Source organism: Malurus melanocephalus, unplaced genomic scaffold (genome assembly GCF_030028575.1).
Source record: "Malurus melanocephalus ecotype Western Australia unplaced genomic scaffold, MMel_1.1 scaffold_20, whole genome shotgun sequence".
NCBI lineage: Eukaryota > Metazoa > Chordata > Aves > Passeriformes > Maluridae > Malurus > Malurus melanocephalus.
The window spans coordinates 2,808,653-2,825,100 of NW_026623252.1; the positions used below are offsets into that span (position 1 = coordinate 2,808,653).

Consider the following 16,448-nt stretch of genomic DNA (forward strand, 5'->3'; position numbering starts at 1 on the left):
CAAAATAATTTGCAAGGCAACAATACAGGTGTGATGTAGATATTTAAAAAATCAGTATTTTCAGTATGTGACCGCTATTATCAATGCACTTTTACATAGAATGTTAAACAAAAGGATGGGTTTTGTACCTCCATGAGACTCCTTGTGCTAAAAGTAAAGTTGACCTCAACTCTTGAGATTTATAATGCCAGAACCCTTATGGATTCTGTCTAAAGGATCTGATGCAAGAGGAGGAGCAGCCATGGTTTTGAACCTCAGCTGGCAGCAAAATGACCTCAAAAATACATATTCTCTGGCATAGGGTGTGCTACCAAGAACTTCCAGCTTGGATACAGTAGGCATGTGCATATCTGAAAATTAATTCCATGTGTATTCAGCATACCTTGATGCAATTCACAGGAGACTAACACTGCTGCCTTGCATTTGCTGTTTTTACACACAGTAAAACAGAACAGGCTCTCATCAAAATGCAGAAAGAGCGAGACTTCCATCGAATGCATCATAAGCGAGTGGTCCAGGAGAAGGACCGGCTGATTAGTGACATGAAAAGGTACAAAATAATTTTGGTTGCTATCCATGTAGCAGTAAATATAGTGTGTTGAATTGTTACGTGGTACTCAGATAACATCGTGGAATCCAAAGTGCTAAAGTGAGTCTAGCTGCATTTACTTAGTGTCCTGGTAAAGAGCAGCTCCATGTGACCACTGTGTCACAAAGATCAAAGAATTTCCAATGATTTGTTTTTAGTGGATTTTCTATGGTGCAATATGGCATTAATGAATACATAGAATCTCTAATAGTTGGAAACAAAAAGGAGATTTTTCTTTTACTCAGATCTTTTGCCATAAATAGGCAGTGACTTCTGTTTAGAACCTTTGTGATTTTAAGGGTAACTGGTGTCACACCAAGTTCAGAACCTTTGCAGTAGTGATCCTCATAGCTGGCATTTTCTGTCATCAGTAAGAAACATGCTGTGTTGCTTGGGTTGCAAATAACCCCAAGCTAGTCCATTGGTACTGAGTTATAGTAATTCAATTTCTAAATAGAAGCTGAATTTAGAATCTCTCATTTGCATRTGTTTTTGCCAGCACTTGTTTTAAAAYAACACTGGGGAGAGGCTTATATCTYCAATTAATTCCCATAGTTTTGTTGGTATTATTATCAGTCAGTGCAGGTAATAGCAGCTCTGTGTTCTACATCTTCACCCCTGGAATGCATACATGCTAATGCAAGAGAGCACTCTGCACTGATTTGTCCTCTGTGACTCAGCTTTTTGCAGGATGTGGTGGTTCTGGAGCTGTTGGTGTCATGTGTTTCTCTTGAGAGATTACATGTCTGAGTCTTAGTTTATCTGAAGAATTAAAGTGCTTAAGCATTCTCAGTGAAATGTGTAGTGAAGAAAGAAATAGTGATCATATTATGACTGCTTTGTCCAGATGAGAATCTTATTTGGTAGTCAAATAACAGCTGTAGTTCTTTCTTCCAGTGAAATGCAATCCATCTGTAAGAAAACAAAGTAGCCAAAATTAATGTGCAGTCTGTTTATGAAGGAATAAGAACAAGACAAAATTGGATGSATTGTTGTAAGATGTGACCAAACATTAGCTGTGAATCCTCTCATTCACTCATCTGACTTTTTTCATAATTTTTTTCTCTTTCCTTATGGTTTTGCAGTCGGGTGGTTGCCTACTAAATARCTTTGCTGTCTCCTTTGTGTTGACCTTTTGGTAATTTTACTTGTTTGTTTGGGGAGGGGAAAAATTATGCAGATATAAATCTCTGATTTCACTAGTCTGTGAGGAATTATTTTTCCTCCTGTTGCTCACAGGCTGAAGGCACATTATGCATCCTAYGAACCAATGCTGAAGGAGCTGTCTGAAAGATACCAGAATACACTGACCCTGAAAATGTTAACTAGTTTGGAGAGAGACAAAGCAGTGGGGCAGGTAAAACTGTGGTGAACACCACTTGCACAGCATAAGGATTGCTTCTGGTTTTTATTTGGTAAATACACAGGATATTKCTGGTACAGCAACTTACTTATACAATAGCCTTAAGCAAAATATTTTGTGAGTTTCATGATTTGGTGAAATATTAGCAGTGAATGCATGTGAAACTTGGTGCCACAAAGTAAGAGTTGTCAGTGTGTRCTTGCTTAGTGCTGCTCTGCGTGAGTCAGCAATGTGCAGATCCTGATGCACCTTCAGTGCCAACAGCTTAAGGAAAGGTGGGATATTCACACAGATCACCATGGCTTCCTTCTRTGCCTTTGGAAAAAGCTTATTTTAACTTTCTGTATTATTGTTTATTATTTTATTTTTTCCTAAACATATCCAGGAATGACCTGCTAGTTTAGCAAAAAAAAATGCAAGAAGAGATCAGAGACAGTTTTTCTGTCTTGAGTGGAATATTTACATTGTGTCTTTTTACCCCTCCTAATCTTACCTGATGTATAGAAGATATTCTGCCCCTTGGATAGGAAGCAGTGTGAGCACAGATAGGATGGATGAAAACCAGAAAATTACCTTGCATGTGTTTAAGAAAATAAGTGGGGAAAAAAAAGGAAAAACCTTACCAAATGCATTTCAGCAGTAGCACCATTTATATGTGGGTAAAGTGAAAGGAATTTACCATGTATAGAATTTGYGAAATAAGTAGGCTTGAATGCTGTGTGTTGTGAACAGACACTCCAAAAGGAATGTTCTCATATTTGTTCCTCTTGTTCTTTCCTTTTTTTTTTTTAAATTAGGCTACAGGTTTGCAGGCTGCATTAGAAAGCTTGGAGTCAGGATATCCTAAGCAGACTGCTGAGACAAAAGGTAAAATATTCCCATCACCAGGTTCAGACTGGCTATGGCCTCTTTTTTGTTGTGATGCATCTCAAAATCTGGTGTAACAGTAAATCAAAAATACTTGCACTACATTTTATCAGATGACCTGGTGTCTGAACAACTGTTTTACATTTCAGAATAAAATATTCAAATGATATCTGCTAAGGGGAGTGAGACTGCTGAAGGCAATATAGAATATGTGTGTAACTTGGAAGGACTTGGTTCTAAAAATCTATTTTGTGTCTGATTTTGTTGTTGTATCTGCTAATACTCCCTTTTTTTGTGTGTGTGCATGTGTTCTTTCTCAGCTCACCCTTCAGAAAGAATACATTGTGGTCTGGAAACATTTTGAAAATTCTGCTATTATGAGATCCAGACTCTCATTTTTCCAGAAGATTGCTAAGATGATATAATACCTGCTGGAATAGTATCTGTATGGCACCACACACTTCCCTGTGTCATTTTTGCATTATTTTTTCTAAGTATGTCRGGAGAACCCTAGCACCTCTGCTTTCCTAAGGAAATAAAGCCCATGCTATCAYATTCTCTGAAACCATCAATCCCACTAATAATTTTGAATCTATTTTTCAGYTGTAGCAACATTTGATAGTAAGGTAGGTCTCAAAGAAACCAGGTTTCTTAAATTCTCCTGCAARTAACTGGGATGGTACAAAGGGCAGATGGTGAGCTCTATCCTCTGACAACACATGTGAAGGGGATTCACATGTGTAGGGGGATGTATTCACATGTGAAGGGGATGTTGCACCTGCCTTAGTCATGAGCAGGACTCTCATCAGAGATAATTGTTATTTGAAATTAGAGGACCCAACAAGGATTGTACATCATCCAGGTGAAGAATTTGTTCCAGTTAGGGCAATTTCAGTATCATCTTGGTTTGTGGGATTTTGGGTTTGTTTTTTTTTTTTGTTGTTGTTGTTTTTTTTTTACCATGTGTTAATGCCCAAATGTCCTTTGGCATTGGTAATATACCCCCAGGTAAAAAGCCACTGAATTACCCCAGCCTTTGACAATCAAGTTCCCATGTTCATGGAATTCCTTCCATTGTGTAAAATTCCTCTAGAAAAGACATGGCTGAGAAGAAGAATAGTAGCCACATACATTGATTTGAGGTTTTTTTATGTTTGTGGTTGGGTGTAGAGGCTAGGAAGCATTTCCTTTCCTATTAAGATATTCTCTGMCTTGAGGATATATGTGTGGGATCTCCCCTGTGCTTATGTTTTTACAGTAGGGATGTTCTCCTTTTCATATTAAATATACTTTCATTTGTTGTTTGATTCTAAAAAACACTCTGGCTGTTCARTCTTGTTTATTCTCCAGAATTTTTGGGAGCACTTTGTAATACCAAGAAATAACAAGCAAGGGAGCCATTTGCTAAATAATTATATTAAAAAAACCCTGTCAGTCTCCAACACAAACTAARCTCATCAGCCACCCACATGCTTCTGCAAGTCTTAATTTGCTTCATACCTGGGGTATCATAAATTAATCACTGTTTCAATTCATTTTGTTTCAGTGCTTTGTCCTCTAATASTACATAATTTTTATTGCCCTCTGTAGGTCACATTCGTGTCTCAGTGGGTGATACTGTCTCTTTTTCAAATACTTTCTGCTGCTTCTTGAAAGGTGATCACGTTCAGTTACCTCTTGGTTTCTTATTCCTGAGGGAGTATAAATGCAACCCTGAGAAACAAGCAGTGCCTGGATACTGGAGAAATGTTTGCTTCATTTTTCTCTAAATTCAGATTGTTAGTTTGGAAGGAACCRGTGCTGTTTGTGTTGGAAACTGGTCTGTAAAGATATTTCCAGGTGCACTTTCCAGTCTTCTGGGTTGACTTCTAATGGGGATTGTTTGAGTTAGAGGACAATGCACACCTAGGGTGGCAAGTGATCCTTGGCAAGTAGAGYTGCCTCTCCTGGCCAGGTGTCTGCTTTCACTGCACTGCAGAGCCTCAAGGAAGGAGAAGGCTCTGCCCAGCAGTGGGGAATTGCCCTTCACTGCTCCTGAGGCTGTGTCTGTCCAACAGCCTGAATTGGCTGTTGTGCGCCTGGAATGCTTGCTTGGCTAGAGGGCATTGAGAATGGCTTTTAATTTGTTTTGGATTTGCTGAGGTTCTGCACATCCACTCCAAGAAAGTGGGAGAGGAACTTTTTACAAGGGCATGTAGTGACAGGACAAGGARGAATGGTTTCAAGCTGAGAGAGAATAGGTTTAATTTAGATATTAGGAARAAATTGTTCCCTGTRAGGTGGGGAGGCCCTGGCACARGSTGCCCAGAGRAGCTGTGGCTGCCCCATCCCTGGAAGTGTTCCAGGCCRGGATGGACAGGGCTTGGAGCAACCTGGGATAGTGGAARGTGTTCCTGCYCAAAACAGAGGGTGGAATTGGATGAGCTTTAAGGTCTYTTMCAACCCAGACCATTCAGTAACTGTGATTTTGTTGCTTTGTTTCTCCCTGAATGTGTTGCTTTGTTTCTCCCTGAATCATACACTGCACAATAAAGAACAAAGGGAAGGTTCTTAGTATTCACCATGAGTCTGCATTGTGAATTTGTATCTGGCAGCTAGGTAGAAAAAAGTTAACAGTACTTAATGTTAATTTCAGGGCAACTATTCTGGACTTTATTACTCAGGAATTTGATGTAGGAGCTTTCAGCCTGCTGCATTTCAAGCAATTGAAGATAGCATCCACAATACAGAGCATGTAATTTATTTACTAGCAGTTTTTTGCTGTCTCACTGTCAGGCTGCTGTTTAGCTTTGTACAGAAATCCTTCGCGAGAAGCACTTGTAATAATTTTCAAGACACCTAAAGAAACCTAGGTTTTCATTTCCTAATTCTTGCCTTGCTTGTTTCAAATTGATATGAAGGACACGTAATAGTTGGAGAGGAACTAGTTAGCAATTATTGCTGCAGCTTGGTCATCTTGTRGACTGGTTCTCTCTCCTATGCCCACACAGAAACCAGCTCTGAAAACAAAGATGTATTTTGAGTTCAGATAACTTTTTTTAAAGTAATGGATTTTTTATTTTTTTTAAGGACATCTGCATTAAAAATGGGTTCTGTTTTAAATCTGGTCCTTTCCGATGTGGTAGCAAGATCATACATAAAGAAATCTAATTATCAAAGAGAGAGAGCTGATTTTTTAGGTTATTGGTGTAGGTTAACAGAGTGCTTGCACCCTTCCTTACGGATCAAAACACAGGGTTAARTGGTGTTCTGAAAAAAAAGACTCTTTTTGCCTGCAGGAATTAAGCTCTCTTGATTGTGGCTTGCTTATAAACCTAAGTGAACACTGCTATAACAACTGGTTCTAAACATGTTATAAAACTGCTCCTTGCTCTTGTCTTCTTGTATTTTCTAAAAACAACAGCTGCTTATTTATTACCCAATTATATTCAAAAGTTGAACTCAATGAGTTTCTTTACTCATGGTTGAATTAACTCATTGSTAAGACTGTTAACTGTGCTTTTCCTTTCCTAATCTGATGCAATTGCAGTTAGAAGGTCATGCAAAAAGAAATTTAAAATGCACCAGTTGAAGTACTTCAGGCTGGTTGTGCCCATTCCGTGTGCAATGGAATCAAAATAGAAAATCCTTAAACCCAAGCTGTTCACATCTCAGTGCAGCAGTTCTTTGAACTAATTTTTTTCTTTTTTTAGTMGTTACTGACTTTTAAAGCTCTGCAACTATCATAACTCTGTTGCTTTATAGGTATGTGTATTTCAAAAGCACCAATGCTCTGTAAGCAGCATGTGGAAAGAAGTTAAGTGAGTAGAAGGTGATTCACCAATTTTGCTGTTTACTGTTGCTCAGAGAAAGTTATTATTCAGGATATCTGTGACAGCATCTTTAATTTTTAAAAATGTGAGAATATTTAAATACTAAAATTTATTTTAATCAAGCACAGGTCTTTTCACCAGTTCCATTCTGATTCAGGCTGGGTATGCAGGAAGGTTTTGTTTCCTTGATCTGCTAATTTTTTTACCTCAGGAGTGTTTACACTTTTTTCCCCTTTAAGTCATCAAGTTTGCGATTCGGTGTCAATGTCTTAATAAAACCATTTTACAGGAGCAAGCATTTACAAATGAGTCATGTGAAGTACATTCATTTCATTCTGGATTTTAGCTGCATAATGAATTTTTTCAATCAGAGATTTTTTTTTTTTTTTCAAAGAACTGGAGGGATGTAAGTGCCCAAATCCTGCTGGAAAACAGTGTTATATTCTTTTTCATGTAGGCCCATGTACATCCAACAGAGCCCTGCAACAAGGTGCAGGGATCACAAAGGGCTGTTTGGATTTGAGTGAGCTGCCGAGACAAGGGCTGTCAGAGAAAAGTGTCCTTTCTGCCACGTCATGGCAGATGCATTGAGCTATAGTCCATGTGGGCTGCACTCTTCCTCCTATTCCTTTCAGCCTTTGATTTAAAGCTGTGTTACCTGCTTAGGAGGTTTTTTGTTTTTTTTTTAAATTCATCAGTAATTCCTTGTTTGAAAGGTGAGTCTGGAGAAAGTGCAGGGGAACACTGAATTTTTGGGCTCTAGATCAGAATACTGCATTGACGGTGGGTACTGGATAGGACTCAGCGAGCTGATGTTTCCTCTGGCTCTGAGGGATGTGAAAGAATGCATTCAGTTCACTCTGTACTGCAARATTATTGCATTTTTGGGGTCAAGCCTAGGATAGCTTTAGGTAAGTTGGAATAATTTGTGGAGTAGAGGTACGTGTAGTCCTGGAATTCTTTATATGGATGGCACAGAAACCTGAATATCCTTTTATTAAAGTGTTTTTTTTTTTTATTTTACATATCTAGCTAATATTAAGTAAGGAAAGAGTAAATAAAAAGCATACTGATGATACTTTTGGTGGTTTTATTTTATAGTAGTCCATGATTGTACAAAGAAGAAAGAGTTTGAAGGTCCCACCCAGAAAGCTCTTCGGGAAGCCAGGCAGCAAAAATTCCAGGTTGTTGCAAGTTCTCCAAGTGATGCAGCCAAAGAGGCCGAGAAGAAGATGGGCAAGAAAGATGTAAAGGTACACAAAGCTCTTTGCAGCTGTTCAGTATCAATCCTCTTTATACTAAGCTGAGGTGAAAGACACCTGCTCAATGTGATTAAAAGAAGTCCTGCATAGTTGAAGTAAATAGGACAATTAGGTAACAAGTTTTCTGCTGTTTATACAAGTTTCTATTGCAATTAAATTTTGGGGGAATTGCAGGAAWTCTGATTAATTGAAGCTAGCAGTCTACTTTTTGAGAATCCATTGTGATCACCCAGCAGAGGAAGAACCGTGGCTGTAATTTCTTCTTGCTCTGTTGTGTTTCTTTTGTAACTTGAGATCTTTTCCATGGTGCATGCAAACTTTTCCAGCATTTCAGACTGTTAGAGCTGGGTCTAAAACATCTGGGAGCCATAGGACAGCATCTGGGAGACTAAGGGCAACAACCTGGTGATTTCTTAATAGTCAAAGCTTCTAAACCTGAGTATGCCAGAGGTGTTACTGCTTCAGTTCGGAAGTTGTGCAAAATCAAAATTAATTCCTGATTAAATATATATTTTTTTATTTTAGAAAGGAATGCTTACTTTGTTCCAATTGTTTTGTTTATTGAGGTTGCATTTTGGGACTACATTTTATTACACTGTTTACGTTGAATCAGAAAATATCTAGAATTTCATAAGCTCCTAAAACAGTTACATTGGTCTATTTTTGTTTGAGAGCTACAGTTAAACTGTGTTTTTTGAGAAGGGAAAAAGCTTCTGTTGATGATTATATAGTCAGAAGCAGCTTCAGCCTTTTSTCTCCCTGTCTCCACAAAATTTGACCATGGTAATTAGTTTTTATTGGGTTTCTGTCTGGCTTCGCAAGAGCATTKCTTCTGTTTCACATTGGCAGTGCACCTCTCCACAGACAAACATACCATTTTATTTATTTTTTCATTCTTTTTTCTGYTCCTGAGATATCAAATGAAAAGAATTGTCTCTATCTCTTCTGTTGCTTACTGAAACATTTCTCACCATATATTGAAAATGTCTCCATACTGTCCCCACACCTATTAGTATCTGAGGCACGTGGCAGTCAGTCCCTCTCTACTTTCCTTGTTTTTCATTCAGTGGTTGAAAACTTCCATCCTAGACTCCTACAGGTATCTCCTCTCTTCMTTTTGACTTGTGAATAGATAAAATTTCATAATCCAAGAAGCAGTTRTCTTCATGTTTCTGTTTCTACTGAAGTCATCAGGATTTTTATGGAAAACTTCTGCAGAGTTATGCTTCACCCCCAGAATATCAACTCTGCACAGGTAGTGTGCCTGTCTGGCTCTTGTTCTTTGGAATTCATGAGTGCAGTGAGTTGACTGGTTCTGGCAAGCATCTGTGTTTCTACAGATCTTATGTTTCCCAAATGAGTCCCACCAGAGGCCCTGATGTCTTTATTTAATCAATGGATTAGAAAACTGGATTAGTTCCAGAAMTAAGGCACCAGAAAATATGGGCATATTTGAATGTATTAGATTTTACCATGGCTAACAATAATCTAAAACGTTAGGTGTGAGATTAGCATCTCTTCCAACAATGGAACTATAATTCTTTTTCACTTCTCATTTCCTGGATCTCTTATTTCTAAATATTTCCTTTCCCCTAATAAAGGATACCARCTTGGATAGTGCATGTGAATGATTTCTTAGGCTGTTAGAAATAAATGACAGAGGGAATGATGAATGTGTAGAGTGCAAAGAGGTGAATTAAAATTGTGTTTAAAACAAGAGACAAAACTCTGTCCTGCAGAGCACATTTATTAGCTACAGTTCTAATCAGAGGTRTTTTATTAAAATAGTGTGTTCTTATTCAAGTGCTTAGGTGTCTAAAATGTGTTCCCATCAAAAGGATGAGGAATAACTGAGAGCCTTGCCTTCCTTAGGTCAATTTCTGTGATGCTTGGATGAAGCTTGTGTGCTGTTTCATCTCCTCTGACCTATATCAAAAGTTCTCTTGAGTTCTGCTGTGTGTTATGTGGCTTAGATTCTTTCGTACAATGATTCAACATGAATGAACATGAACATTTACTGAAAAGTGTTCCATTATTCAGTCTTGTTTTCTTTTACAATAATGAAAATAGCACTTTAAATGTTCTATTGGAAAGGGTAAAATTGATTTCTACTTATTGAGATTATAATTCATAGCAATTCTCTTTATACCACAAAGGAAGTAGGAGTCAGAGCATGAATTTCCATGTTCAGTTCCATGGAGTTCAGGTGAGGAAGATATAGAAGAAATAAGTGCAATTAAAATCTTATTTATATTTGCATATGCAAATATACAACAAACAGAGAAAAAGAGAACAGAAGATATGGAAAATCTGGGTAAAATTCACTGTCSAGTGTTGTCAAGCCTGTTTCAGTAATGTAAGTGAACATTTAAAGCTTACAAAAGTTCAGAGTGAACACGTTAGCTAATTTAAAAGTTCAGACACTTGGATTGTGTCCCATTCAGTAAAAAGGCACTATATTGTCATGAGATTTATAATTTTGTCTCAAGGATACAATGTTTGTATTAACTGCACTGTTACATAGCAGTGAACTATGGTGATGGACATGATTTAACATCTCTTSTGTGTCTGGTAGCTAAATAGATCTCTAACAAATGCCTGTGCTTTTAAGTAGATGCAAATATGAGTCATAGCTGAGCTCGAACATTTCCTTCAAGGACAGACATACATTTTGTTATTGYAATATCCTGTAAAAGCTGACATGTAATTTTAAAACACAGGGCCCCTTTGATGTGAAGTTTATCACTGAAACAGTGAGTGAAAAATCAACTGTTTTTTTTTCTGAGAGAATGCATTATCCTGATTTTACGATCTTTGTTACAGGACTCAATTAAATTGTACAGTAACAGGCAATTAGTCTAAACTATTTACATATCGGGCCCTTAATAAGGCAGTATCAGTAGCATAAATAGTTTTAGATTAAGAATGTGCATAGAGTACTACTTTAAACATTTAAATTAATTAAAATGCACTCAGGTCATTAAAATTGTAGAGAACCTTTGATAATGTGAATTTCATTATGCTGTTGAAAACTTTCCTATTTTTATTCTCTCAGGTTCTTTTCAGAGGACATTCTATGTTTGATTGCTTTTATAAGTTATTAGCAGGACAATTGCAGCTTCTTTATGTTCACTAAATTATATTTCTACATATATTACAAACCAATTCAATTTTCTGCAGCTTAACTTGGTGTAAAACTTTATCTAAAGGTGTGTTGGACATTTCTGCAGTTGAGGAATTATCTGTTTCTGTGGAACAGATTTTGCAATTATGGCCATTGTGCATATTAAAAATACAGAAGTAAAATCYAGTGATCATACAGATATGGCTTTTTCAAATTAATAATACTTTGGGTTGAAATATCACATGGATACATGTTTTACACTGAAGTTTCTCAATTCTGTGGAAGAAAGAGTACAAAATTTACAAGAGCTGCTGTTTCTGTGCGCTCAAGCGGAAGGGGAGATTAAGTGATTACTTAATCAGATTATTGAGTTTGAATATAAATTAGCACAGGTGTATTGGGGACAGAATTGGAAAGATGAGGTCCCAAAGTAGTTAGGAAGGGTCATAAATGAAACAGACAATCACTTTATGTTTGTAATAATGTGGCTAAGGAAGAACTGATTTGATATTCAGAGGAGAGTAGGTGACTGACAGATAATACTGGGAATGATTATTCCTACAGTCCTTCCCTGGGATAATAAAACTCCAGACATGGAGCTAAGAAAATTAATACAACTTACCCAAATATGAGCCTGCAGCCTAGAGAAGGGAAAAGAAAATACATTGCTTGTGTTTCAAATGAGATAAAAAGTATGAGGTAAGAAATGATAGACTCAACAGTATAACTTAAATTCCTAAGGCAGTTGGCAGTGTATAACTGAGATTTTACTCAATATCTGCAAAAAAAACCAGGAAAAGCAGTAACTGGGAAAATGGATTTGCAAGGAAAAGTTGTTTCAATCAAGTCTATATTGCTTCCATGGAAGGAAAAGAGAAGTACCATGGATAAGATACAAGAGCGCTTATGTTTTAGAAGGGCTTTGGAGACTGTTTTACAGATTAATTCCTGTCAACAACTGTGGAAATTTGGGCATATTTTTTTATAAATTAATGGAAAATAGATTAGAAACATGCAGATATACTGAACAGGCTTTTTTGCGTGGATATATTGTCCTTAATGATCTGGAAAATGGAACAGAAAATAAGCTGATAGAACTTTCAGACCAAGTGGCCTGGGTTTGGTGAGGCTGGAACAGCAAACGCAGCTGAGGACAGGAGTGGAATTCCAAATCTGACCTATAGGAGAATTGAACTAAAGAAATAGCAGACAATGTAAGAAAAGGTACAAAACTCTGCCTTTTAAAATGATCCAGTGTACAAACAGAGATCAAGATTAGAAAGAGTTGATCATTGACTTTTAATTACAGTAAGCTCTAGGGTATGTTGTTTAAAACAAGCTTAACACGAGTTGAAAACCACATAATATTGTGGAATAGCTGACACTTTGCTGCAATGTAAACCAGGAATATTGCCTGGAGCATGTGGAATGTTCCTCTTGCTAATTTCAGATGGCATGTGGCTTTGGCTGCAGTTTGGTGTACAGTCTAATCACAGCTCTTAAGGAGACAAGTGGAGCATCTACACCAGAGCAGTAAGAATGATTAGAAGTCTATGAAACTGTCAGAGAAAAGGCAAAAATTGAAAGTGGGTAGTCTACAGAAAAGAGCCCTAAGGGGAGACAGAATGGATCCTTAATATAGAAAATAATTCTGTTAAAAAAAAAACAAAACAACAACAAACCCAAAAATAAAACCAAAAGCAAATTCCAAATTCCAAAGCAAGTAAGTAATAAAGTAGTATTCAATAAGAATCATTCAGAGTACAGTGGGTGTTAAGCAGCAAAGAAAATGTATATCCTTGTAGTATGATGTCTCTTTGCTTCTACTTACAGAATTAATGTTCTGTGACTCGAATGTTAAGRATATGATCCAAGATTAACTGGGTGTAATCTAAACTGTGTCCTTTAGCTGGTTTTGATGGAACTGGGTGTAATCTAAAATGTGTCCTTTAGTTGGTTTTGATGGGATTTAATTTAAAAGAATTACATGCATTTTAGGCAATTCTGGGGTTTTTTTTTTAGAACACTTTTACTATGGTCTTGAAAATGGTAAAAAGRAAAAGCTGCTTTTTAGGTGAAATTCATGCTTTTTTTTAAATGGTCTATTATATTTTGTAATGTAACAGATAATGTGATGAAGGCTTTAGTTTTAGGATTTGCTCAAATGTCAGGCCTACATGGAGAAAATGAGAAAATGCTTCAAATAAAGCTGTATAGGAAATATTCATACTGCTGCAAGATCAAATTTAAAAAGACAACTTATATATCATTTTCCATCCACCTTTGCAGCTGTGTTAAATCAAGACATCCAGTGCCTTGCATTTTTAGAATAGATTGATTCTTTAGCCATTGGTACTTGATAAAATTACCTCACAAAGCATCCAAAGGGTTTTCTTTGTGCWAAAGAACAAGGCTTATTTTGAGTCACTGGGTGCTGCCAAGAATAATAAAATGATGGGCCCCCAAGAGTGAGAACCAATACAGAAAGTTGTTGGGAAGTAAGATGCATTTGATCCTAATTCTAACTGTACATAGRCTTGGTATATTCATATATTTATTTCTGTGTTTGAATGTCAGTAATGTCAGTTGAATCTCACTTTTGGCTATAATCACTTGCAAAAACTCCTGATAATAAAATTACTGATTTTTTTGTGTATGTAAATGCTTTGGTTTCCTGGAAGAGGGATGTACTGAAGCTGTATTTAAATGAAGAAAAAAGCCTTTGAGTGTTCCAGAGAAGATGTAAAACAAAATGACAGAAAGACTTTAAAATGTTTGGTTTTCTTAYTTTTCCCTCAGACTTCCTGCAATGTTTTCCCTCCTTGACTTTGGGCTAAATGACAAGATTTGACTTTGCTTAGTTGAGAGAGAACTTTCCAGGAGCTSCAGAGGCTCCCTACAAAACCCTCTCAACAGGAGGTGGGGATGGTGCTTGCACAGCTGTTGGTCACGTCAGCAGTGTTGGCCTTTGAGACCATAATTGAGCAATTTCATTAACTCTGGACTAATGCTTTGTTTTCCCTTTAATTAAAGTGTCAAGACCTTAACATTTCTYTTGGAAACCATTTGGGAATTCTGGGGGGAAGAGGAGGAGAATGGTTTCATTGTGCTTGTTTGTTCACTGACAGATGTTCGGTGCTTACAGCCCCAAAAGGGAATTCTGGCCATACGATGTCTCTAACTGTGCAATTCCAATGCTATTTGGAATTTGAAACTTCTGCCAAGATYTCCGGTTCTTTCAAGGAAGGAGAGTCACTGACTAGCATTGGAATGCACCACACAAGACCTGAGTAGTAGTGGGTACCTTAGTTATGATGTTATCGGTGTCAACTTCATCTCACTTTGAAAATGTTGATGGTTTTTAAGAAGGGATTTTTTTCTTGTGTGAGAGGGAAAAAAAAATCTAAATTCCACAGAAGTCTATCTCCAATTATAATTCCTCTATTTTCTTTCAGGGTCTGTTTCATTATAAAAAAATTATGGTTCAAGAGTTGGGAAGAGTTATGTAATAATTTGGAAACTTTGTATACTAAGTTTTAGTTTTCAATACRACAAATCAGTGATCTCCTTGGTATTTCTGGGTATTGATAAAACACACAGAAGTGTTCTTGTAATTGGTATACAATTGCAAGTCAAAATGTTCAGAATGGTGATTCTATTTGAACTGGGTAAATAATCACCACTATTTTTAATGGAGTATTCGTCCGGAATAAGTACTTGCAGTTTGCAATTCAGCAGTTAACCTTAGCTTGGTATTCAGGGATGTGGCTAAAAAGGCTRCACAATATGTGAACTACTGCTTGATATACTTACATAAAAAAAAAAAGTAAATTAAATGCGGCCAAACTTAATGCTAATTGGGTTTTTTGTTTTGAATTTGTTTGTTTTTTTTTTCATTTTAATGCAGTTCAGCTGAAGTTATTCATGGATAAAACTGTATCCCTTGCAAATTAGTGAAATGTGATTGAAATATGAAATAAGCACTCAGACCCTTAAAATCTGGAGGGAAAGGCTCAGGTGCTCACTGTGGTATTTATATTTGAAATTAACTATCCTGTAGTAAGTTATGGATTTTGCTGTTTCAATATTTTTCCAATATTTAAACAAAGCCTTTGCATATATAAACATCACTTTAAGGAAAAGGAAATTCAACATTAGCATTTCGTTTTCATGGTAACAAATCTCTAACATACCCTAAGAGCTCTGGTACTGCTCACAGTGTTCGGGGTTGTTTGTCTTGTATATTCAAACARCACTTCTGGGAGTAGAAAGTAAAATCTTAATTGTTTCTGTTTGAATACAATGAAATGAAATAAAATACTAAGTCTTTACTCGAAACAGTTTATGAATTAATAATCAGAGCATTTCCTCCAGAAAATGTGGCACTGTTTGACTGGAGTGTTACATACTATGAGGGTAATGTTAATGGGTCACAGGCCTCTTTGTAATTGGATTTCCAGTTCAAATCCAGGCCTGACAGGTTTGATAATGATTAAAACTAGTTGTTGTATAATCATGGATCAGTTGATCTTACCTGCTCTCATGTGCAGTAAGCAAAGTCTGTCAGCAGGGAGGCCGAGCTTGGGCAGATTTCTGCTGGAACCCAGCCTGGAGTGGTATCTGTGTGGGTGGGGTTTTACACCAGAGCAACAGGAATAATTTATGTGATATTGAGATAATGAAGGCAACTCACATTTGTTGCCACTAAACGCAATCACTTTGTGAAGTACAATCGCAAAACAATTCTGTGGTCACATTAGGAATCTTTTCAAATTGAAAATTTGCTTTTATGTAAGTGCAGTTTMGTGTCTTACTGCGGAGTTTGGCCGTGATCTCTGAGCTTGGTTTTGGGGGTGAAAAAACACAGTGTATTATTTGTAGTCAAATGGTTTCACAGCTCATTTAGAAGAATGCTTTTTTCCCAATTTCCTTTCTGAAGTCCTCTCTCTTCCCTAGCAGCTCCTCTCCTCTTTCCTACCTCTGGTCTCCTTGTAAATATTCTAAATTCTTTCAGCTAACATGCTAAATTACAAAGTTTGAACAGAGAAGTTTGAAAGTCTAGTTACAGCATTTTGTTACCCAGATCACAGGCCAGGCCATGCTGAAGTGACAGCAGAACACCAGATACTCAGTGGACAGGTTCAGTTTGCATTTCTCTTGAATGTTTCTCACCACAGCCCTGTATTTATGTTTCCAAATTTTTATCTTGTTCACCTGTTGTATATACAACTCAGATAGTATGCTATATACTGTAAATTATCTAAAGCAGATCAGCCAGTCAGACATTTATAATTTACTAGAAATCTGAAGCTGCTTCTATTTTTGCAGGAGTGCTTCAGTCATGGTAAAAACAAAACCTCCCCTGTGTTTCTGTAGCACCTGCAAAGAAATTGTTCTCTCAAAGAAGTACAGGAAAAACTGAGATTTGGCA

The 16,448-nt window shown here is 36.9% G+C and overlaps 1 protein-coding gene across 1 annotated transcript in view; it reads left to right on the plus strand.

Annotated features, from left to right (window-relative positions):
• Positions 1-16,448, plus strand: part of SPAG16 (sperm associated antigen 16) — a 342,338-nt gene that overhangs the window by 14,423 nt on the left and 311,467 nt on the right. Inside the window, exons 5-8 of the mRNA XM_057389798.1 lie at positions 443-550; positions 1,829-1,946; positions 2,750-2,819; positions 7,733-7,884. Of these exons, the coding sequence (XP_057245781.1) occupies positions 443-550; positions 1,829-1,946; positions 2,750-2,819; positions 7,733-7,884 (448 nt within the window). The remainder of the gene's footprint in view (positions 1-442; positions 551-1,828; positions 1,947-2,749; positions 2,820-7,732; positions 7,885-16,448) is intronic.